This window comes from Penicillium longicatenatum, assembly GCF_028827895.1.
Source record: "Penicillium longicatenatum strain IBT 33135 chromosome Unknown contig_4_segment0_segment0, whole genome shotgun sequence".
NCBI classification, from domain to species: Eukaryota; Fungi; Ascomycota; class Eurotiomycetes; order Eurotiales; family Aspergillaceae; genus Penicillium; species Penicillium longicatenatum.
The window spans coordinates 3,329,699-3,353,887 of NW_026643122.1; the positions used below are offsets into that span (position 1 = coordinate 3,329,699).

Sequence of the window (24,189 nt, forward strand, 5' to 3'; positions counted from 1 at the left end):
CTTTTGTTACTGAGTAGTAGGTAAATAGTAGTAGTAGAACCCCGATGTTTCGTTGAGCACCACCTGCAACACATTTTGCCACCTTGATATATTGACGTCTTTTTACTCTAGGATTCTCTCTATTTTTGCTATTTCACAGGATTGGCTCTATTGCTCGTTCTTTGTGCTCTAAAAAGCATTTGTTTACTTTATCTCATTAAAACCCCAAGGTTCTCTTTGTGCTATTCTGAGCTCTTATATTCAAAACATGTTTTTTGGTCATTGTTTTTTAAAAAGCACAATGGAAAATCTTTGATTCCAATATGGACAATCCATGTATATCCCGAGTCACCGGGCTCGATAAAGCTTCCGACCAGTATGGGAGGCAAGTATAAAAGGTCATCTAAGCACCCTGTGCAGTACACCCAGAGTCATCGAGGTCTTCTATTCTCTTCTCCATTTAAGTTTTACTAGAGTAGCTAACATAGGTTTTGGAGTGCGTTTACAAAATGGATCAAAATCCCGCTAGCCCAGAAGCGCGGCAAAGCCGCATCTTGGAAAGTCTGGTCGACCGACTGTGGCAACGAAGCCGTGAGCGAGGAAGATGTGAACGTACAGCAACAATAGATACGTTGATATTACTCGCTTTATGCGGACGTACCTTTTTCTTCAGGGGCGTTGAAATCCTTCGACGGCGGGAATTGATCTTAGGAGCAGATGTCGATAACTACCAAGGACCGCAAGCCATTGGCCGTGTGCGAAGACGCACACCTGTGACACCCCGTATTACTCGCATACAGCAGCAGATTCTCTCGGCAGATACCATCCGCCTCCAGGCCCAAGACGAGAGGGCCCAGCGGATCATTAGTTCACTCCCTCGTCAGACGGTAAGTGAGACACCTCAAGCCGTTGAGGATCCCACTTGTATTATCTGTATGGATCCTCTTGGGTTAAATGATGAGGTTATGGTCTTGCCGTGTGCACATTGGTTTTGTGCTGATTGTACTGGCTCGTGGTTCCGAGTAGGCAGTAGCTGCCCGATGTGTCGCGGAGCTGTTGGGCCAAATCAACCGCATAACAGACCTATTAATGGAGCTTCTGAGCCTACTGATACACCTGGTGAATTAGCCAATGATCTTACGATTGACGAAGGGTTACTTTATGGATATTACCATCCCCAGTATGATGACGCTTTGGCCGAATCTAGTGGTATCGTTGAGGACTTGCTGTATGGTTTCTCCGAGGAGGAAGGCCAGACTGATGACTGAGAGGTAAACTGGCTGCTAACAGGTGGGAAAATTCCTGGATGAGAGGTTTAAGCGTCATTGGCAGCTCTGGCGGGAGTATCTCCAGGTATAGATAGCCTCGACCTCGTGGTCGCTAGATATGTTCCATAATCAACAAGTCCGAGGACAGTCAGATGGATGATCTCAGCGATCGATGCCTGTGACTTTCATATTATTTTCTATCAATAGTCTTATCGTACAAGATCCGTCAGATACAGAACACAGAAAAGAAGTGACCGAACACGAGATAGGTCCATTCCATCTTCTCGATGCACATTCTAGCGGTGACAATATCACGAATGTTCACCTAGATTCGCATTCCTTCGACAAACCTTGGAACCGATATCTATCACTGGGTATGACGTGAAGTATTTATGTTCCTTCTTTTGCGATGCCCTTCGATGCGTGGCGAATCCACTGCCGTGTCTGCGAGTGGATCGAGATGGTCAAAAGGCCGAGTACTCGGCCGACGATTTGACAATTCAAGCCACATCAATGAATCCCTAGGGCACCTACATGGAGACGGACCCACAGTCGTTGACTCGATAATGTCATAGTGCATGGTACCTTGAAAGATCTGTTACAGACATCGCGGGTATGATGTCATTTGGGATGGCTTGAGAGCAATCTGCACCATCGAATCATGATGATGGTTAAGGGCCCCACTTTCCCAAGTCGAAAAGTCTGATTCGGCAGCGGGGAGCCCTGCTTGGTTTGCCACACCTTACTCGGTACCGAGGGGGGCGCTAGTTCAGCCACTCTGGGTTGCTTCCAGGGCAGATATCGCAACGGCAGGCCCGGTGATTGGAAGCATCGGTGCACACCGTGGAAGTCCAGTACCTTGGACCTACTTGGGAATAGTGTGATCATGTAATCATGGGGGCCCCACGGAAAAACAGACAGAATGCATTGACCGCCCTCCACTTCTTGCCCCTCCATACAGTCACTCCGCCTTAGATTTTCTCCAGATCTAGGATCGTCTTCCTCTTCGTGCAACTAGGATCGTCACACCTGGGGTGTGGATGTCCTCATGCCAACTGTAAGGATCCACCCGATTTCTACTGCAGCTCACCCGGTGGATCCTCGATGACTACACACTCTGGATCTCGCACTCGTTATAAAAAGATTCCTGCCTCCCGGCCTCACATTTGTCCCTTTTTGCGCCTAAACTCCGAACCCGATTACTGTACCGACAAGCATAAAGCCCACGCATCGGATCCGATTGCGACTACCCGCCCTATAATCGGGCCGCAGTCCCACCCACTCCCTACATCGATCAAGCCCAGGCACAATGTCGAGTGAGCCTAATTCCCGGCCAGGGACACCACGGAAACGTTCTGAAACCGTTGCAGCTCATTCCCGGCCCGAATCGATGCCGTCTGTCCACAGTGGAGTTGAAGGGAGAGATCGGTCGCAGTCAGTCTCGCATGGGGATGGCTCACAGGTTTCGGGTACAGGATTCGACAGTGTTGACCGAGTGTTCCCCATCCGATCCGTGGTATCCGTGGACCGCAAGGCCGCCGACCAGGCAGCACATGCGCGGTCTGCAGTTTCACCGACTCGCGAAGGCGCCATGCAATACACGATCATTGATAGCCAAACCTGGAATGAGATTCAATCGCAATCGTCGCAACCCTGCTCGGAATTAGCTCCGACAATTCCCGCCGACACGATTCGACATGAAACCCATGCCACCAACGATGCCACGGAACTAGCAACGCATTCCATGGCCTCGCACGTTAACCAACACCCGGAAGAATACGCAAAGGAAAAAAGTGACAGCCTGTCGGGAAGCACGACTACTGCCCTGCCCGAAACTCAGCAAGTTACTCGATCCGACGAGCCATATGGTCATATTACAGCTCGATTCACCCACGTCATGACTGACAGCGGCCATGCGGTGATTACGGGTAGGGATGGAAGGTCCTTTCAATACTGCGAGGATGAGCCAATTCGAATTCCGGGCGCGATTCAGAGCTTCGGAGTAATGATCGCCTTGCGTGAGGAGGCTCCAAATAAACTCGTGGTACGCGTGGTCAGCGAAAATTCGGAACGGTTAATGGGCTATACACCCAATCAACTCTTTGAAAAGGACAACTTTTGTGACATCATGAGTGAAGACCAGGCTGATACGTTCCTCGATCATGTTGACTTTGTACGTGATGATGCGTACGATCCTAGCGTGGATGGGCCCGAGGTTTTCATCTTGGCCATCCGAACCCCATCGGGGGAAAAACGTCGTTTTTGGTGCGCGACACACGTTAGCCCCTCTCAGAAAGACCTCGTCATCTGCGAATTTGAATTGGAGGATGATGATATTAATCCGTTAAATGTTGATGGACAAAACACTCCGGCAGCCCCTGCAGACACGATGGGTACGATGCCAACTCCGGAGCAATTTGCTGCGAGTACGATCAACACCAGCCAACCTCTCCGAGTTCTTCGAAACGCACGGCGTAGAAGAGGCGAGGCTGCTGCGATGGATGTCTTTAGCATTTTCACTCAGATTCAGGAGCAGTTGGGTCGGGCGAACGATCTAGATCAATTACTTAACACGACTGCCGGTCTGGTTAAGGAGCTGACTGGATTTCACCGCGTTATGATCTATCAATTTGATAGCAGCTGGAATGGGCTGGTCGTGGCTGAACTGGTTGATCCCAAAGTCACTATTGACCTTTATAAAGGTCTCCATTTCCCTGCATCCGACATTCCTGCCCAGGCGCGCGAGCTTTATAAGATTAATAAGGTCCGTCTATTGTACGACCGGGACCACATGACGTCTCGCCTTGTGTGCCGGACGCTAGAAGATCTCGATACGCCCCTTGACATGACTTATGCCTTTTTACGGGCCATGTCTCCTATCCATGTCAAGTACCTCGCACACATGAAGGTTCGTTCATCCATGTCCATCAGCGTCAACGCCTTCAATGACCTCTGGGGCTTGATCTCCTGCCACTCATACGGAACGGCTGGTATGCGCGTTCCATTTCCTATTCGAAAGATGTGCCGTTTACTTGGAGATACGGTCTCAAGAAACATTGAGCGCCTATCATATGCCTCTCGACTTCAGGCACGAAAGCTTATCAATACCGTCCCTACCGAGGCTAATCCTTCTGGTTATATTATCGCTTCTTCGGACGATCTTTTGCAACTCTTCGATGCAGACTATGGTGCCCTTTCCATCCGTGACGAGACAAAAATCCTTGGTGATAATGCCCATTCACAAGAGGTTCTTGCCTTACTGGAATTTATTCGCATGCGTCAAATAAACTCCGTACTTGCTTCGCATGATATTATCAAGGACTTCCCTGACCTTCATTATCCCCCCGGTCTCGCGGCAATCTCGGGACTGTTATATGTCCCCTTGTCCACTGGCGGCAGTGATTTCATCGTTTTCTTCCGCAAGGGACAGCTCACCGAGATTAAATGGGCTGGCAATCCATACGAAATCGCCAAGCGAAAAGAAACGGCAGGATATTTAGAGCCTCGGCAAAGCTTCACGGCATGGCGAGAAACAGTCTTGAGTCAATCGCGTGAATGGTCAGAATCAGATGTTGAGACTGCCGCAGTCTTATGCCTTGTCTATGGTAAATTTATCAAAGTATGGCGACAAAAGGAAGCTGCTATGCAAAATTCTCAGCTCACACGGTTACTTCTCGCCAACTCCGCCCACGAGGTCCGCACTCCTTTGAATGCGATCATCAACTACCTGGAGATTGCCTTGGAAGGCGCTCTGGATACGGATACCCGTGAAAGCTTGACCAAGTCACACTCCGCCTCCAAATCCCTTATCTACGTCATCAATGATCTTCTTGATCTTACGAACACCGAGACAGGTCAAGCACTTATCAAGGATGAAGCTTTCGACCTGAAACTCACTCTACAAGAGGCCTTCGACATGCTCGCAGGAGAGGCCAAGCGCAAAAGCATCTCATTTTCCGTGTCCATTCAACCTGGGATCCCTGACAAGGTTTTTGGAGATCAGCGGCGTATACGCCAGGTGTTTTCAAACATCATTTCCAATGCCATTCAACAGACCGCATCTGGTGCAGTCATAGTGGAAATGTGGCGGTCTTCTAAGCAAGACGCAACCGACCACGTTGCAGTTGAGATGATGGTTGTGGATACAGGCGCTGGGATGTCTAAAACGAAGCTTGAAGCACTTTTCTCAGAGCTGGAACAAGTGTCAACTGACAGTTATCAGGGGGAGGACGGCGACAAACAGCTTATAGAGGATGACTCCCAGCAACAGCGGGTTCTTGGTTTAGGGCTTGCCCTTGTCGCCAGGATTGTGTATAGTATGAGAGGCCAGCTCGGGGTCAAGTCTGAAGAGGGTAAGGGCAGCCGCTTCAAGGTGAAATTGCAATTCCGTCTACCAGATGGATCCTCAGTAGAGACACCTACTGAGACCGGTCTTCCTACTCATACCACTGTCCCTGCTACGCCCATGATCTCAGACCAGGAATTCACTTTGCCCCGGGCCAACTCCGATCGACTCGAAGCCCGACGACGAAGCTCAGAGAGTTTGCGATCTGGCGGCAGTTCTCGCAGTGGACGAAGTCATGCAGATCGGCTGATTAGCGCCATGCAAGAGCCGCCTCTTATCCAGCGTGCCCCGAGCGAAAGCTCTGACTTAAGCAGGTTCAGGTATTCTACCAGTCCTCAAAGCAGTGGCTATTTGCCGGCCTCCGTGGGGTCACCAACTTCACACCTCAGACAGTCTTCAGCTGGACAGGATCCTCTTGCCAGCCTTTCCACAGTGACGCACACGCCGCCCATGACCCTAATGCCAATATCGACTCCGCCGCTACCGGGCACCGAAAACATTACGGACTCAGGCGTGCCAATGGGACCTGTACGGATCTCTGAGCGCAGGCCCAAGCAACCGTCCTCCTTGAACCGAGAGGAACAGTCCTATTTCCCTCCAATGTCTCCTCGTGATGACAAATGCGAGACTATCTCAACTATGGGTGAATCGTCCAACACATCAACGTCAAGGGCCCTAAGCAATGTACAGCTTTTGCGTGTACTTGTCGCGGAAGACGATCCAGTCAATAGTAAGATCATTCATAAACGCCTGACGAAGTTGGGGCACACTGTTGAGCTCACGGGTAATGGCGAAGCTTGTGCTACCGCATTTTCCACCCACAGGGGAGGCTTTGACGTCGTCTTGATGGATATCCAAATGCCCATCGCCGACGGCTATGCCGCCACCGAGATGATTCGTGACGTTGAATCTAAGGCAGGCACTGAGGCGCTTTCCGGCATAGCTCGGGGCAATTCCCGCATCCCGATTTTCGCGGTTTCAGCTTCTCTTTTAGAGTCTGAAAGGCAGAAATACATCGATACCGGATTTGACGGTTGGGTTATGAAACCCATCAGCTTCTCTCGACTGAATGTGCTTTTCAACGGCATATCTGATAACGAAGCCCGAAAGGAATCTACATACCAACCCGGCCAATGGGAAAATGGTGGATGGTTCTAGGAGCTTTATCCTCCCCTTTGAAATGAGCCTGATTGCTACTTAGAACATCCACAAACTCGGCGGCACGATGAAACTCTCGATTCATGCTCCATATTGGCATTTTCTTCCTTCCCTTTAAACCGCATTGTCCATCTGCATTTCACATCTCCAAGGCACAGTGAAACTTATACGCTCATGACCCGTCTTCGATTTCTTTTCCTCATTCTGGTCTCCTGTTGCAATCTTCGACCCACTCGCATGATGAAATACGGAAATACCCATACTTTGGATGTTTTTTTTTTTTTTTCATGGATATACGATTTTCTTTTTCTTTTTCTTTTTTCCAACCTGTTCTGCGTGCTGCATGACCAGGCCTGTATACGCTTGATGCCTGGAGCTTAGTGGTGTTCTTGTTCTTTGACTTCATTTGGGACCAAAACATATACCCCAAGTTCATTTTTCTATTTCCATTTCTGTTGTCTTGGGATGGGAATGGGTGGTTTCAGCGGTTTTCATCTCTACTTTGTATCATAATGAACCGACAGACTTTCATCGCATCCTAGAAAATAACCAAATTTATAACAGCATACAACCGTCTTCAAAAGTAATTATTGAAATTTGTCGCAGAACGTCGCAGATGTATTACAGAGGAAATCGTATCGCTGAAGGGTATAGAGTTAGAAAGAGAATGCCGCCCCAAGAATCACAAGTTGCCGCTGAGGAAAGTATACCACCGAGAATAAAGAACTCCGAGAACAGTGAGTACAAATAAAGGGAAGTCAGTCGATCGAAAGAAAGCGAAATTTGAATAACCAACTGAGTCTCACTTTGAAGACTCCATAAAAGCCATCTCCACAGTAGACCTTGTGTCCGCAGACCCTATCCTCGGATGAAAATCTTTCTCGGTGGGCAAATCAGGTATATAACACGAATTAACCGGAGATAATATATTCTCAACAGACGCCGTTTCACGCAGCGCCTGATGAAAGTCATACGTGCTATTCCGCAAGGAAAGACGCCGAGAGGAAGGATCCACACCAAAGAATAGGGACGGAGCTTCGATATCAGGACTAACCCGTGATCGCGCCATTGCCATATCGAAGACATTAATATCGCTTGATCGCCGTGGATTGACCGGTCCATTATTGCACATGCATGAAGTTGTGCGGGTTAACAAGCGTAGACGGGTAAGGATGGCGAATTCAAGTTTCAATTTGATGCTGTAGACCACGGTCTTGAAGCTGACCTCGAGCCAATGCATCTTGAACTCTGCAACCAAGAGGAATATATTCAAACCTATGACGAGGAGGTTGACTAATATGAGGTGCTTGATTACTCGTCGGCCTTCACGGCCGCGGGCTTCGATGACGGGTTTGAGAGCGCGGAGTGCTTCGTAGATGTAGATTCCACAGATGATGAAATCCTGCATGCAGAATCCCACTACTTGGATTCGGTCAAAGTAGTGTGCGCCACGAGTAAAGCGCGAGTTACCGAGATTGACGCCTAGGAAGAAGACCGTCATGGGGACGTGGAGGATGAATACGTTGCCAATTATCATCCATAGAACCCAGCAGAGAGAGCGCATGTCGGAAGCGACGAGGTGGAGACGAGAGTATAAGACCAACGCTTGGCCGGTGACCATAGCATACCAGCCGATTAAGAAAGGGATACATGTGTTCATATTAGGTGCGACCTCGAGATAGCGGAGTTGAGCAGGGACTGCATGGAGCAGAATGCCCCACGATGCCACTTGTAAGCTCCAGAAGTATAAGCCACGGTAGTATGTGAAATGATTGAATGTAGAGAGGCCGACTTCAAAGGCATTGTATGCGCCTGTTGAAAACATAGCGACTACTTCCAAGATGATGAAGTTCTCCATGAGCAATTCGCTCACCCCCGTAGGAAGGTAGGTTATGACTGTGTCCATAATAAGGGAGAGTAAACGTTGGAGGGCTCGGTAGAAAGAGCGGGTTCAACTATAATGGAGGGCCGGGGGGCTAGGGTCAGGCCGGGCTTATAGATTGATCAAGATCCCCTGACAGGCAGTGATGGCGTCAACGACACGGCATAGTTTGTGGGTCCTTGATCATCCAGAAAGTCCGATTGCTCTATTTTATTCGATCAAATGGTCCTGCTTAGATTGTTAAAAGTGTGATAAAGTTGGGAAACCGGCGATCCCGGCCAACGGCTGTTTGCCCTGGGGACCGCGAGTCATGGAACGAGCCGTTGAATGAAACTGTGCAATCAGGCTGCGGTGGAGGAGCTTCGACGGTCCGCCAGAGATGCAATTCGCCAGATAGAGATTCGCTGGCGGTACTTTTGCATTAATATCTGGTTAGATCTGGGTGACCCGCCAGCGCTAACTTGGGGAGCACAGATACGATTGGACGAAATCATAGTCACCCGGCATACTGGATTGTAAAAAAAACGATTCCTTGTCAATTTTTCAATATATAACTAGATAATTGCATACGAACTTTTTCGTTGCTTGGTACTGCCTGCGGCATGATTTCGAGTCGAACAACTTTGTGGACTATCAGTTCAGCAAACATCCATACAAAGAGAGACTTTCCAACAGGACCTAAGCATGTTGATTGGCGCAACGAAGCGAGGCGGGTCCGTGGGGAAGTGTACTGCGAGGCTATCAGCGCACCAGACAGGGGTCGGAGTGGCACTTGGCATATGAACAAAGAAATCCACAGGAGTTCGTGCACCTGTCGATTCTCGATTGTTGGTGGCGTTGGACTGTAGTATTCCAGACCTATCCCAGACCTTGATTATCGAGGGGCATGATCGGCATCGTTCGGGGGAGAATTAGCCGCTTTCCAAAGATCTGTTGATCTAGTCTTCTCGGTAGTTGGAGGGTCATGATTGACCGAGAAGGTTTATTCAGATCGCTGCACAAGTCATGTCAAAGAAATTAATGCATGTACCATATTCATTCGAGTCTTGACATATGCCAATACTGTAGTCTGCAGCCTCGGTAGATGCGATGTAGAAGCAACTGAAGTCCAACCATTGTAGATGTAGATGTGGTCCGTGCACAGGCAAACCAACCAAACGTACGTCAAGTCAGCTCCCGCTTGGTGTTCAGTAGTTGAAGTTGTCACTCACCATGGTCTCTTTTTGGCCCTGGAAGGTAAGTGTTTGAAATATCTGACTTGGTTTAGCGCATTGCATATGTTCGAAACAGTCACTTACTTCCCACTAGGGCGATGACAACTCGGCGGCGTCCTTCGAAAAGACACTATCGACCCTGTCTACCAAGATTGCCCAGACCACCAATCGTCTCGATCAACAGCGCCAGAGCTCACGTCGCTTCAAGGCCCTTTGGACCCTTTACTCAACATTTGCCTACCTTTTTTACTCCATTGTCCTTGCGCTTGTGCTAGGATGGGAAAGCTGGGGTGTGAAGGAGTATACCGCCATCGCCGGCGGTCCTGTTCTGTATGAAAGCTCTTTGTCACTTTCCCTTGGGCGTGATCAGTCACTAATCCGGGATTTTGAACAGAATCTACGGAGTCCGAACAATCAGCGCTCGCCTGTTTGATTACCGCATCTCAAAGGCCCAGCGCGGTCTCGACGACCTACACAAACAACGCGAGGAGACTATTGAAAAGCTCAAGGTCGCTACCAAATACAACTCCACGCAGCAGCTGCTCGAGAAATATGGCGGCGAGTCTCCCAAGCAGTCTCCCAGCCCCAAGGCCGAGTCAAAAAACCCCAAGCAGGTCACCCCGCAACAGCCCGCACAGCGCACCGGACTTCCTCCTCCACCCACCGCGAACATTCGTCGTCCTCCCATGCAACCACCTAACGATCCGGAAAGCATGGCACCTCCCTCCTACCAGGCTACTGCCCAACAACAACAACAACAACAACAACAACCGCAACAGCCCATCCCTAACACCCCCTCTCCAATTCCACAAACACCCACCGACGAGCCGGGCTTTGCACCCAATGCATTTCCCAGCTCGGGTCAGTATATCGAGCAGCCGCACTGGTACGATCGTCTTTTGGACGTACTTCTAGGTGAAGATGAAATGCAGCCGCGCAACCGCATGGCCATGATCTGTTCGTCTTGTCGACTGGTCAACGGCCAAGCACCTCCGGGCATCAAGACACCGGAGGAGCTCGGTCGCTGGCGATGCGGAAGCTGTGGGGCGTGGAATGGCGTTGAAAGCGAGACCACCCAGATGCTATCGAGCTTGCGTCAAGGGTCAGTCTCAGAGGGATCGTGGGGACCAGGCTCCAGCGTTGAAGCGGAACTGCAAGCACAACCAAAGGTTGAGAGCAGTGGAGACTTGACTCCGCCGACAGAAGCAGAGCAGAGTACTGATTCGGAGATTTCACAAGTTGAGGGCAAGGTGGAAGAGCCTCAGGCGGAGCCTGTGCGCCGGTCCACACGGGGTAAGGCGAAACAGTAGATAGCTTTGGCACATATCATTCTGGTTGATGTTAGGATTTTCGAGCACCTCGCTAGTTCACTATTGCTGTATTATTAAATATACCTCTAAATTGAAGACTCCTGTGGCACTAAGAATGTTGGGCAATGTATACCGTTGGATGTTGCCAGAACCTCCAGGGTTGGAGTAGGAGATTAAACATTCGAGATTTTGGTATCTGTAAGTCTCCCTAATTATATACACACAAAGAAATATTTGCTCTAAGTTTGATATACATATTAAACCCTGTCTAAACCCTGTCAACGGGTAGATGAACGTCCTCCAGGGCATGTTCATTGTGGGTCGATGTTGTACCGTTGGAAGAACCGGCCTCGTAGCTCAACCTCACCTCGGTCGTTTTCATAATCCCACCTTCCTCTGCGAGATTGATCTCACTGTTGTCTTTGTCTTCTAATACACTCACCAAGTTCGATGTCATATGTCGTGCTCGTGGCTTAGAGTGAGAGTAGGAGTGTAGCTCGGTAGATCGACCAAGTTGATTCGTATGAGATTGGCCAATGGTTGATTTAGCGGAGGTCAAGATACGGTGGAAGACGATCATGAGGAGAGGTCGAATGGGAGGGATGCAGCCGACGATGAAGACGACCCATTTCTCGGTTTCGTTCAAGATGATCAGCTGTGCCATGTAATCTGGGACCTGTTAGCATGTGTAGATAGGTTTCGCTCATGGGAGGGATTCCACCTACAGGTTACGTCTTCTGTTTCTTCGAGGACCCGTAAGGTTGTCGTCTTGACGATGGCGCAGACACACGCTGCGACTCCTAGACCCATCAAGCAGCAAAGGCCGATTTTGACTCTCGGGTTGAGTCGGACATTCCAGAAGAACATGACTGGGTATAGGGCTAGAATCAGATCGCACAACGCGGAATAACCTATGCAATTTTCTTGTAAGTGCTGTTCATTCTCCATCGGCATTGACTATACTCACTGCCTTGAAAGTAAGCGGCCTGCTGGTTCCGAAGTCTGCCCTCGCAGGATCCTGGTAGCCCATTGTTCCATAACTTCGCGCTGGGGTCGCATTGTGTCCAAATCAGGACAATGGTGATACAGTTCACAATCAAATTGCTGATAGCAATGCCCCATAAGATGTTAACCTTCTTACGGCTTTCAGGACCATGAATCTGTTGTAGAAAAGCGACGATGGCTAGTTTTCCGGTCGCAGTAGCAAGAATACCGAGTGATTGGTTGATCCAATTCCACTTGATCGCGTGCGTGATCTCGGTCTCGGTGAGGTTGGCCTTGTGTGCGCCAAGCCCAGAGTTGACACCAAGAGCCAGGAATATCGTTCCGACCAAGCCAATGATCTGCACTATGAATTAGCGAATGCTTGTGAGAAGGCATATGGAGGGAATGTCATACAAAAGTGACTAAACTCAGGAAGAGATCACTCCGAATGTGCCGAGTGATGCGCCAAGTGGTGTACATGCGAGCGATCAAGAGGCACAGCGCAACGCTGCCCTCGATGACCGACAAGATCACCAGACCTTGGCCATTACTAGCCAAGGCCGCCTCGGCGCCTGATTGAACCATACTCCCTTCCAGAAAAGAGTGAATTGCCCAAGAAGCAGATTATCCATAGGAAAGGAGGATGGTGAGAGAAAAGACCTCGGAAATCGATTTAATATAAGAAAGTTTCCTTCCGCGATCCTGTTAAACTCTCCACGAACCCTGGATGGAGAATTCTCCTCGAATAACGGTACGGGGAACTGGGGTTACCGGAGTCCACCAAGTTGGGTTGAAAGTGGATTCATGGCTTGCATGTCTGGCTCTTGTATGGCTTGTACCTGCAGGGATGGCAATTGGAGATGGTTGTGACCGTGCGTAGACTACTCCGACCAGAGATCGATTGTCAGTGGTGATTGACTGGTTGAGGGGGTTTGTACTTGACCGGTTCCTGTGAATGATCATCATCTCGGTGATGGATATCCGTGGAACGATCATTTCCGTATTTCTAGTCCCTCATTGGATGGATGGGCGAGTGTCGTATGCCCCGGATTTTGATCCAATCGTGCCGTGGAGATTTTGCGTTGTTTCTGGCGAACCATGATGGAAGCCATGCTCCACCCATGTGGCTAACCCCCGCAAGACGCCTTGTGCCATATTGCCCCGTCTAATTGGGTCTCTTTGACGCGACAGTCCTAATGAAATAGGGGCAGATCGGAGCCATATCTTCCACCACAATTGTTCGCCATTAATCCTCTCCCAATGCCTTCTTTCGCAACGTACGGTTCATGATGCCCGCATTGCATTCGGAATGGACCCACCGGATCTCTGGGTGGATGCGAAACTGCAAGTGTTTCGGTTTCCATTCTAGACTCGTGATTTGTTTTCCATACATGAGGCTGACGTGGCTCACTCAAATTAACTTTGCTCGAACCACCCGCCTACACCCTGGGTCCCATTCACAATTCCTACTGTGTTCTGGTCTTGATGTGGTTATGGACCCTGACCCAAAACCACCGATCATAAAACATCACCTGTGCTAACTTGTTTAAGCTTCATGATCATCCGGTGCCGAGTCCCATCGGCTAATGGCCCCACTGATTTCCAGGCCCCGCATCCGAACCGTCTCCCACCGTATGAGGCTGATGCAATTGCCTTCCTGACCCAATTCTATGATGTGAATTTGGAGATTTGAATTCTTGTGCCTGTATCATCGGCCTTGCCACATTTGACTCGCCACACCTAAAGCCCAATATATGTCCATTGTGGAGACGTTAATTTGGAGTTGTGAGAATTTTGATTGGCGATGGCTCACTTCCGAGTTCATATACATTTTTAAGGGATGATGCGCCTCGGCATTGTATCGTTCTTCGTCTCCCGATCCTTAAATCTGTTACATCCCTCAATGAGACTAGGACGTAGAGCTGATCTGGCTAGACTTGCTTGGAAGGTTGTCGCCACCAAAATTGTCTTTGTCTCCTTCAATTTTACGGTCCATCTGTGGCCGCACCGGGAGGCACTGCCAGAAGAAATCTAGGGTGAGTTCATGAGATCCCAAAGGTCACTGAATTAGACAACCCGCTCCGTCCTAGGGAGCCATGGACAGTTGTCACTAATTAGGAACTGAGAATGCCTTCTGGATACCGGTGATAATTGCCACAATACCACAGGCACCTGGATCCGGAATACCCTTGGTTGGGTTCTCATCTCCAGCACTGGCACCCACATAGGTTGATCGGCCAAACGAGGATTGCATCCACTTAGTCGCCTCCGCTCCATCCTGAGCAGCCTTCAGTCCTCTCTTGAGTGCATTTGCAGCAGTCTCATTATCTGTGAATACCGCAGTCGACATCTCATTCACAAAGGGAATCAACGCGTCCATCAGGGTCCGGCTATTTTCACGCGCATTGGTGTATCCCTTGAGTGTTTCCAAGGCTTGAGTTGCGCTCTTGGCGAAAAGTTGAATGTTCACGGCTTTGATGTCTCCGTGGTTCTTTTGTACGGCGGAGACGAACGAGTTCAGAAAGATGCCGTATAGAGCTCCTGATGTTCCGCCCATCCCGCTACGGACTGACGAGGCTACTTTCATTAGGCCCTTGACTAGGTTTGCAAGGCTTTCGTCATTCTGTTCAATCAAAGCGTGGGCGGATGTTGCCCCTGCTAGTAGTGTGGTGCCGCAGTCGCCGTCTCCCATTAAGGTATCGTATTCTGTGAGGTTTGGCTCGTCCGCTGTCACTTGGGTGAGAATATTATCGAGGATCGCCATGAAGACACGTTTGTTACCTGGAGAGGGAAAAGACTGAGATTAGCGTTGGAACTCTCCGATTTGAGGTTAAGAGCAAACATACACAGGATCTCCTGGTTAAGCTTGGGGGAGCGAGGCCGTTCCTCCTGTTCTGGTGTCCGCGTTCCCTGGGCGATTTCAGGCAAAGGCTGGCAGGTGGCCCAAGTGTTTGATTTCACGGGCGCATCAAGCAAGGAAAGCAGGTTAATATCAGATGAAAACAGTTGAGATGTGAGGTTGGCGATGGTGATGCTGAATCCCGGGGCATCCAGGGCTGTCAGGTATGTGTTGACGTATATTCGCACTGGCTTAATGCTGTACTCTTCTTTTAAACATTCCAGCACGACATTCGCAATGGCCTGTAGTTCGAGAACGGATAGACCACCAAGGTCATTCACCATCAGAGCCAGCTCCGACTTGTTGTGAGGTATTCCGTGGAATTTGAGGAATCCGTGCTCTGGGTCATCCTCATTCAGGAGGAGCTTGACCATTTGGCTAACCAACTTTTCAATGGTGGGCTGTGGTGAGATTCGCTGAGCTCCAGGCTCGTTGTGAATACCCATTCCCAACTCAATCGTATTTTCCGGAATGGAAGGCAGATCAACGCCGCCAGGGAGATTGGCATAATCCAATGAGCATCCAATTGTACCCATATTGTCGGAGACATGCTGGGCAACCTTAGCAACCTCTGCCAGGCCCAGTCCACTAGCTGCGGCTGCACCACTGACTTTGTGAACCAGGACTGCGCCAGCCAGGCCACGGCGGCCCACTAGCTTTCCCCGAGAATAGGGCACAGAGACGTCATCAGCCACAGTCACAATGTGGGTTGGCACTCCTGTCTGTGCTTGATATGTCTCCGTGGCAAGGCCAAAATTAAGCTTATCGCCAGTGTAGTTTTTGACGATCACGAGGATTCCTCGCGGTGTGGCAACACGATCAAAGGCCGACATGATTTGATCAAAGTTTGGTGAAGCGAATACTTTTCCGCACACTGCTGCGTCGAGCATTCCTTCGCCGACATATCCTGCGTGGGCGGGCTCATGGCCCGAGCCACCGCCACTGATGATGCTGACTTTTGTACTGGTATGGCTGGTTGGGCGATATAAGACTGCAGATGACAATTGTCAATTAGTTCATCTTGTAGACAGGATCGCACGGGCTAACCTTTGTTGCTGGCATCGTATCGAAGACTGGGGTTCTGTTGTGCGAGTGACTTGCACATATGGTCGACAATGCTCGTCGGGTCACTGAAGAAAGCCTTGGATTTCATATTGGAAAATGTTTTTTTCAAATGATGATCAATAGAAAAAGGAATCTGAAATGGTCGAGGGATGCGGCGCCTAACAGTGAGAACTAGACTCGTCCCGATCCCCCTCTTATACCAAGGCGACACAGCCTCGGAATATCTAGCGATCCGTCCAGCCCCGCAACAGCGCAGCCCCCACGCCCGGTATAACTTCTTGATCTGAATTTCCCGTGTAGCCATGTGCACAGACCTGTGTACATTTATATCCATGTAGGGCGGAGTCGGCGGGAACCCCGGGAAGTGGGTAAGATGTCCATTTTCGGTGGAGGTGGTAGCTCAGGTGACATCTCAGAGATTTAGAGTGGCGATCGAGGAAGGTTATCCGAGTATCAAAAGCAATTCAACTGCTTTGAAGCTCTACCCCACAACTATCCTCAGGTCTCCACTCTCTGTACGCAGGGGCCGTAGCATGCAGGTGGACCCGGTGTTAAGGTAAGGGACGATCGTTGATCTTCATGGAAGTCCTCGTGATGTCGCCTCGCCCCTTTTTTGTTATGGGGCCTGGCCAAGCGGTCAATAACAGGTAGTGTATTCCCAACATTTGTGAGTTGCTCCACCTCTTGTCACTTGACATTGATTTTCACGCCAAAAGCCTCGAAATGGATCCGCGCCTTAGATATCAGGCAAGGGATCGACGTTTCTAGATTTAGCTCCGCCTACACGTGCAGCACTTGATTTGTCTTGATCTTCTAGGAATTGCGTTGCCTCCAAATGGTTGAGACTGTGGATCCATTATGAATTGCATTTGGAGATTTCAGGGCCTAAAGTCCAGACGCCTCTCCTTTCATTCCCCATCAGGATGTCATTGCTTCCTCACATCTCGTTACTCAATAGCGTGTCCAGTAGCTGTCATCTCGATGAATGATTGATGTGTAAGTCCTACTTCAGTGAGCTTTGACAATGGGTTACTCTCCGGTGCTAATGGTTTGTGTACACTGTATGCTCAAGAGTCACATACCACAATGGCTACGGACTTTGTCACCTGATCTGAGGCTCTGGGTCGGATCAGTTGTTCCTCCGGCTTTGTTTGTTTGCCAACCTTGTACCGCTTCATCGCAAATATGGCGCGTTTTCATTTAAGAGCTTTAAGTTCAAAGCAGTCGACTTGCTTGACTTTTGCTCTTCGCTTCTCCACATCTTTAACGCGTTTCCACGGGCTTAACCGCCCCGCCTCCACAATGGCCCACATTGCACCGGCAGTCGTGATGGTGAAGGGGCCCCACAACGATGAGCCCGACCGTGAATCACTCCAACAACAATTAGAATCAATCTCGAAGAATGCGACACATTTGCTCATCGACAAAGATACTCCATCAGACGCGGAGTGGGCTTTACTCGGGGCACATTTCCATAGCGTAGAAGATCTGGAGCTGGAAAGTGGGTTCAATGAAGAGCTCAATGACAAGAACATTCCCCTTCATTGGCCTCTGAAAAGGCTCGAAATAGGCTCTGCATGCGGGGCTCTTATTCAAAGCCCCTTTGTCCGCCAGGGAATGGTTCCTCATTTAAAACTCAACTTCACATGCAACCTTCGATTCGAGGGCCCGACGTCTGACGAGCTTTACAAGGCACACCAAGAGGCCATTGAGCGGGGGGAGATTGAGGCGGAATATGTCGGCAAAGGTAGTAAAAAGGTGAAGTTCACATACCTTCCGCAGCTCGTGTGTGAACACATGGATAAGGTCTACTCCAATCCTGATCGAAAATTGGATCCCGAAAATGAACCACCTGCGGGACCCATCAACCTCCAATCCCTAGAGATTTGGGAGAATGACGCACTAGATACTTTCTGTCGAATGTATGGCGCGCTTCCTCATTTGGTTTATAACCTTCAAGCCTTACGTCTTCGATCTACCAGTTGTCTGGACTTTGTCTTAAATGGGGAGGAAACCTTTCGTCAGCTTTTACCTGAGTTGAAAACCCTCAAGCTCTTAAATTTGACAGTGGGCAACATATTTTGCGATCCCTTGTACCTTCCGACATTTTGTAGGGCCCTTCCTCCCAATTTGACAACCTTGTACTTCCGTGGCCCAGCCTCGCTCACCAAGTCGGAGCACTGGGCTGATTGGTTGCTAGCATTCGATTCCACTGACTTTCTTCCGCATCTGCGGCATCTCGCTTTTGTCTTGGATCTACACTACCCAGGGGAGCAGAAAAGGTGGGGTCAAAAGGAAACCGAAGCGCCACTGGATTTACTTCAATATGCACGTCGGCAGTGCCAACCGCTCTATGACAGTGCGCTCAAGCGCGGGATCCATCTTGAGGCCATGCCAAAGGAACCCGAGTCTTCAGCTTTGAGACCCGTGGATCCTCGGTGGTGACGGACTTCTACGCGTTGATAAGAATCTCTTTTTTTTTAAAAATCTCTTCTCCTGCATCAATAGCGTCAAGAATCTCCACTTTCAATGAAATCACAAAATATGAGCGGGGCTCAGATGCTCTATGTTTTTCCAGATCTATCTACATTTCTAACATTAATACATAACAGCGTGAAATCTATCAGCCTAGAGGTAGGTGCGCAGGTACTCTCCCAATGCCATAATACCCATCGCCTGTCCATATGGCATGGAGGTCAAGGGAATATCCTTGTAGAACTGAAGGCAGTCACCCATTCCTGTGCCAAAGCTTGTGTTCTGAAGCTCGCCTTTGTGGTCGATATCTTTGATCACAGACTGAATCGCCTTCTCAGCCACTGGTCGGTACTGTACGCCGATATAGCGCTTGCGCACGGCCTTGAGGATACCATAGGCAAAGCCTGCAGTGGCAGATGCCTCGAGGTAGGAGTCAGGGTGATCCAAAAGAGTGTGCCAGCCACCAGACTCGGATTGCACACGCTGGAGTGCCTCACATTGCGCCTCCAAGGTCTCAATCAAATGTAAACGGATGGGGTCGGTAGGCTCCAGCTCCAGCAGCTCAATGATCTCCGGGATCACAATGGTGACCCAACTGTTTCCACGCGCCCAGCGCGCATCCGCGAAGTTGTGACCACCATCCTCGAATGTCCACCCGTGGAAGAAAAGACCTGTCTTTGTGTCGAACAGGTACTTGATGTGAGTCAGGAACTGCTTCTTCGCCTCGGCGACGTATTCGGGACGGTTTAGGAGTTTGCCGATCTTAGCGAGGGGCATCACGGTCATCATAAGCGTATCATCCCAGAGCTGCTGGTAGTTCTCGGTGATGTATGTGACATGTTGCATACCGCCGTAGCGGGTGCGGGGAAGCTCATGCATGGCCCACTCGGCCCACGCGTCCAGCCACGGCAGATAAGTGACATTGCCGGTCTTCTCGTACACGTACGCCAGCGTTAAGAACACGGCCATCGTGTTGATGTTCTTGGTGGTTCCGCCCTCGGCAAATCGTGCAGCGAACCAGTCCTCGATGATCTGGAGTAGTTTGGCTTCGCCGGTCAACTCGTAGTATTTCCATACACCGTACAGACCAATGCCGTGTGTCCACTCCCAGCCATGCCAGGATTTGGTATCGATGATGCGTCCATCGGGGAGGTGAAGGAGAAATTTGCCGGTCTCATCTTTGATGTTGACGAGGTTATCGATCAAGAGGCTCACAGCGCTGTGAACCTCTTGGGCAGGGGGGCGCGTAGAGGCCATCGCGAAGACTTGGCAGGATTGTGCGAAAGGGTAAAGTAGATTGGTGTTCTGTGCTGACAGCCAAGACAATCCTTTTATGCGATTTCCTTTTCAGCCGTGGAGGAAGTTCTCCGGTCCGAAATAAGTACTGGCGGCGGTCGGTTGAATACCGAAGCCACGCCATTGCCCCTCCAGTCTTGACTCTCCCCGCGCGAGCCAAGGCAAGCTCGGGGGAAGAACGGCCGAATCCGACGTCAAATTGGCCCCTAAGCGAGACCGACCCACGCTTTGATTCCCGCAGTGGATATTTCGGGTGATTGCTTCCCCGGACTTTTACTACTTTCGTGGGGGGGTCAATGGTGAGAAAGCTGTGGAAACAGTGGGGGTGGAACGCTCCTCCGCGCCAAGAATACGGGGATAAGGGTCCCCGACCCTGGCCATTGGATCTTCGGTTAATATAGTCTTTTGGCGTCGTATAGTTTGGTATTTCCCAGCTATCTTTGAAGCACATGATGGGTCTTGGCCCATGGGAGGGAACGCTTGGCGGGCCCAGGAGGCGTTCCTGTGATGGGTGAACGAATCTGGGGAGCGTCAGGGCTACTTTGTTAAAAAGGGCCGTGGTTTGTCTTGGTGAAAGGTTTCAACTCCACATTTCCAATATCACCAGTCCACTATTCTACTCACAATGGGTCAAGACGAGACTCATTCCCGCGATGGAATTGATCCAGCGGCTGAACCGCACCCGGCAGTCGAGATGGGCGATTTCAACAAACAGGATATCTCCCATGTCGAGCGGGTTCTGTCGCCGGACGATGACCTGAAGAAGGAAGATATGGACTTCTCCCGAGTGGATAAGGAGATTCAGATGTATGCCTCGCGAGGCCAGGTGGAAGTTGACGAGGCTACCAATAAACGTTTGAAGCGTATGATTGATCGTCGTGTGTTGGTGATCATGATCTGCACATACTTCCTACAAGCGCTCGATAAAGGCACCATGTCCTTTTCGTCAATTATGGGAATCAAAAAAGATGCACATCTGGAAGATGGACAGAAGGTTCGTGATCTTTTACTCTTCGGGTTGGAACGCGGCTAAAAGTTCATGGACATAGTACTCTTGGCTCACGACATGTATCTACATTGCGGTTCTTACCGTCGAATACCCGACCAACTGGATCATTCAGCGCGTTCCGATCGCAAAGTATTTGGGCATAAATATCTGTCTGTGGGGTATGACTCTGGCAATGCATGCCGCCTGCCACAACTTTGCGGGCTTGGTCACCGTGCGAACCCTGTTAGGTATTTTCGAGGCTTGCTGTCAGCCCACATTCGTCGTTCTATCGTCTATGTGGTATAAGAGAGAGGAGCAGGCGGCCACAGTTACCTATTGGTAAGTTGGACCTCTGTTTGTTTTCAAAGTGCCTGGTTAACTCGCATAGGTACATGATGAATGGTGCCCAGCAAATTGTCGGTGGTCTGCTGGCTTATTGCTTCACTTTGATTGGAGGTGACAAGGTCCTCAAGTCCTGGCAGGCATTGTTCCTGTCATACGGTGTCCTGTCTGTGTTCTGGGGTCTCTTCGTCATCTGGTACATGCCCGACTCTCCCATGCGTGCCAAATGCTTCAGCGAAGAAGATAAGCACCTGATGATTGAGCGGCTACGATCCAATCAAACTGGTATTCAGAACAGGGAGTTCCGCTCCTATCAAGTATGGGAAGCGCTCCGTGACCCCCAAACCTGGTGCTACTGCTCCATTCAGATCTTCACCACTCTCCCAACCAGTGGCCTGGGTGCATTTGCGGGCATCATTATGACCGGCTTTAACTTTACGACTCTACAGAGCCAGCTCCTTGCTATGGTCCTGGGTTTCTATATTATTGTCATCCTATTGACGTCCGCCTGGTTGGTGAAGAAGTATAACCAGAATCTTCTCGTCATGCTAGGATTTGTCATTCCGTATGTTCCCGGTCGCTTTTGATTGACTTGTCACTAACAGGTCTTCAGTTCATATATCGGGACTATCGTGTTGATGACGGTAGCAAACACTACGCTGGCCACAAAGGTTGGCCTGTTGTTCAGCTACTACATCACCCTGTCCTTCTGGTCCGCTCAAACACTGTGTCTCTCTATGGTGTCCCGAAATATTGCCGGGCAGACCAAGAAAGCGACCGTGGTCGCTGCTACTTTTATTTCGTGGGCTGCAGGCAACGCGATCGGTAGGTTTTTGTGTATGCATCCTGTCGTGTATCTACATACTGACTCTTTTTAGGCCCTCAAGTATTCCTGGACTGGGACGCACCCCGGTACCATATTGCTTGGAGCGTCCACCTTGCTTGTTACGCCTGCATGACTGCAGCTGTCATCTATCTGCGCTTCCACCTAATACGCCAAAACAAGAAGAAGGATGCTATGCTCGCTGCTGCGGGTGTCACTGCTGCCGACCCAACCTTGATTCACGCGTTCGAGGATAAGACTGACCAGGAAAACATCAATTTCCGATATGTTTACTAAGTCAATGCTGGAGATACATAGCAGCACTAGTATATGAATGAATGACAATCCATTATAGATAGAAACATGTAATTATCGGCGATCTCCATGGTTCTGGATGACAGTTCCCATGTGTAAAGTCAATCCGTATCTTATCGTGGATCGGCGACCTCCGACCATCAAGTGAAAGCGGAGATCACCAATGCACAAGTTGAAATGTTTGTCAATTTCTCCTTGAATTTCTCCTATTCTTTTACTTGATCATTGATCAGAAATCTGTACTATCTCCACTATGCTTTACACCCACGCAACCATCATCACCGTCGACGGCAACCGCCGCATCATCAATGACGGAGCCATCCGTGTGTCGGGCGATAGCATTGCCGACATTGGCAAAAGTGCACTTCTCAAAGAGCGATACCCTGATGATGAAGAATATGACCTCACTGGCCGAATTGTCATTCCAGGGTTGATCTCCACCCACATGCATACGGCTCAGACTCTCCTGCGGGGTACAGCCGATGATCTAGAGCTTGTCTCCTGGCTCTGTGAGAGAATTTGGGTTCTTCAAGGTAACTTCACCGAAGCAGATGGCTATGCCGCTGCGAGACTCAGCATCGGCGAGATGCTCAAGTGCGGTACCACTTGTTTCTTGGAGAGCATGGTGAGTGCCAATGATTCGACCCTACATATTTGTGTTTTTCTGACCCAATAAGTTCGCCGACCGCTATGGTTTTGACGGACTTGCCCGTGCTGTGGAAGAATCCGGCATTCGAGGCTGCTTGGGTAAGATCGTAATGAACATTGCCAAATATGCCAAGGACGACGCCTGGGCAATGCATCCCGGTCTTGTGGAAGACCGCGAAATGTCTCTGCTGGGAAGTGTCAAGATGTGGGAGAAGTGGAACGGGGCCGCGAATGATCGCATTCGCGTGTGGTTCGGCGCTAGAACTCCTGGAGGGTAGGTCAATTACTTATACCGACTAAAACCATTAACCATCTTATAGGGTGTCCGATGCTCTCTACAAGGAGATGACTTCTATCTCGCGGGAGAAGGGTATCCCCATCACCATGCACTGTGCCGAGGTCAAGGCCGATCGCGATTTCTTTGCGTCCGTGTCACATACGCCTATGTCATACTGCAACTCGGTCGGACTTTTGGGTCCAAGTACCGTGCTGGCACACATGGTTCATCTGGATGATTCCGATATTAAATTGCTGTCTGCCTCGGGCGCTCATGTCGCTCACTGTCCCACTTCCAATGCTAAACTGGCGTCGGGTATCTGCCGCGTGCCCGATCTTCAACAGGCTGGAGTGAACATTGGACTGGGAACCGATGGTGCCCCTTGCAACAACACCTGTGACCTGCTGCAAGAGATGAAGCTTGCAGCTATCATCCACAAGAGTATCTCGTATGATCCAACCGCTGTTCCCGCTGAGTCCGTTCTGGAGATGGCCACGATCAATGGTGCCAAAGCTCTAGGGTTGGATGACAAAATTGGTAGCCTGGAGATAGGCAAGAAAGCGGATTTCGTGGCAATCGACGTGCGCGGTATCCACACGCAGCCTTGGTTCAATGCACCTAGTGCTGTGGTCTACACTGCGACCGGCCGTGATGTGGATATGGTTGTGGTAGACGGTAAGCGACTTGTGCAGAACGGAGAGCTGCTCACCATGAATGAGGCAGAGATTGTAGCGGAAGCCAAGAAGCGCAGCCAAGAAGTTGTTGAACGGGCTGGTCTGTCTAGCAAGATGCAGGGTCGCTGGCCTGTGGAGTAAATTAGAGCTAAGTTAGAGTCTTTAGCATAGGATGTTTACATGTTTTGGTCGTGGGCCAGATCCCTTTATCTCTAGGTTGGAATGCAACGAGTGTATTAACGGATCG

At 50.0% G+C, this 24,189-nt stretch overlaps 10 protein-coding genes across 10 annotated transcripts; 6 read left to right on the forward strand and 4 right to left on the reverse strand.

Moving 5' to 3' along the window:
- Positions 1-488: 488 nt before the first annotated feature.
- Positions 489-1,247, forward strand: N7484_008077 (RING finger protein; the record flags this gene model as incomplete). The annotated part of the gene is made up of 1 exon (XM_057118464.1): positions 489-1,247. The coding sequence occupies one exon, from the start codon at positions 489-491 to the stop codon at positions 1,245-1,247; it is 759 nt and encodes a 252-aa protein (XP_056971499.1).
- Positions 1,248-2,556: 1,309 nt separating this feature from the next.
- fphA (putative sensor histidine kinase/response regulator) lies at positions 2,557-6,750 on the forward strand (the record flags this gene model as incomplete). The annotated part of the gene is made up of 1 exon (XM_057118465.1): positions 2,557-6,750. One exon carries the CDS (start codon positions 2,557-2,559, stop codon positions 6,748-6,750), a length of 4,194 nt encoding a protein of 1,397 aa, XP_056971500.1.
- An 802-nt stretch (positions 6,751-7,552) lies between these two features.
- On the reverse strand, positions 7,553-8,656 carry N7484_008079 (uncharacterized protein; the record flags this gene model as incomplete). The annotated part of the gene is made up of 1 exon (XM_057118466.1): positions 7,553-8,656. One exon carries the CDS (start codon positions 8,654-8,656, stop codon positions 7,553-7,555), a length of 1,104 nt encoding a protein of 367 aa, XP_056971501.1.
- Positions 8,657-9,844: 1,188 nt separating this feature from the next.
- On the forward strand, positions 9,845-11,156 carry N7484_008080 (uncharacterized protein; the record flags this gene model as incomplete). The annotated part of the gene is made up of 3 exons (XM_057118467.1): positions 9,845-9,868; positions 9,941-10,176; positions 10,241-11,156. 3 exons carry the CDS (start codon positions 9,845-9,847, stop codon positions 11,154-11,156), a joined length of 1,176 nt encoding a protein of 391 aa, XP_056971502.1.
- Positions 11,157-11,424: 268 nt separating this feature from the next.
- Positions 11,425-12,725, reverse strand: N7484_008081 (uncharacterized protein; the record flags this gene model as incomplete). The annotated part of the gene is made up of 4 exons (XM_057118468.1): positions 11,425-11,825; positions 11,882-12,067; positions 12,124-12,499; positions 12,555-12,725. 4 exons carry the CDS (start codon positions 12,723-12,725, stop codon positions 11,425-11,427), a joined length of 1,134 nt encoding a protein of 377 aa, XP_056971503.1.
- Positions 12,726-14,250: 1,525 nt separating this feature from the next.
- On the reverse strand, positions 14,251-16,192 carry N7484_008082 (dihydroxyacetone kinase; the record flags this gene model as incomplete). Its single annotated transcript, XM_057118469.1, has 3 exons — positions 14,251-14,921; positions 14,987-16,030; positions 16,087-16,192. 3 exons carry the CDS (start codon positions 16,190-16,192, stop codon positions 14,251-14,253), a joined length of 1,821 nt encoding a protein of 606 aa, XP_056971504.1.
- Positions 16,193-17,406: 1,214 nt separating this feature from the next.
- N7484_008083 (uncharacterized protein) lies at positions 17,407-18,549 on the forward strand (the record flags this gene model as incomplete). Its single annotated transcript, XM_057118470.1, has 1 exon — positions 17,407-18,549. The coding sequence occupies one exon, from the start codon at positions 17,407-17,409 to the stop codon at positions 18,547-18,549; it is 1,143 nt and encodes a 380-aa protein (XP_056971505.1).
- A 183-nt stretch (positions 18,550-18,732) lies between these two features.
- N7484_008084 (glycoside hydrolase family 88/105 protein) lies at positions 18,733-19,836 on the reverse strand (the record flags this gene model as incomplete). Its single annotated transcript, XM_057118471.1, has 1 exon — positions 18,733-19,836. The coding sequence occupies one exon, from the start codon at positions 19,834-19,836 to the stop codon at positions 18,733-18,735; it is 1,104 nt and encodes a 367-aa protein (XP_056971506.1).
- Positions 19,837-20,500: 664 nt separating this feature from the next.
- On the forward strand, positions 20,501-22,325 carry N7484_008085 (uncharacterized protein; the record flags this gene model as incomplete). Its single annotated transcript, XM_057118472.1, has 5 exons — positions 20,501-20,869; positions 20,925-21,202; positions 21,252-21,770; positions 21,819-22,030; positions 22,084-22,325. The coding sequence occupies 5 exons, from the start codon at positions 20,501-20,503 to the stop codon at positions 22,323-22,325; spliced, it is 1,620 nt and encodes a 539-aa protein (XP_056971507.1).
- Positions 22,326-22,596: 271 nt separating this feature from the next.
- Positions 22,597-24,083, forward strand: N7484_008086 (amidohydrolase; the record flags this gene model as incomplete). Its single annotated transcript, XM_057118473.1, has 3 exons — positions 22,597-22,968; positions 23,021-23,265; positions 23,312-24,083. 3 exons carry the CDS (start codon positions 22,597-22,599, stop codon positions 24,081-24,083), a joined length of 1,389 nt encoding a protein of 462 aa, XP_056971508.1.
- Positions 24,084-24,189: the final 106 nt, after the last annotated feature.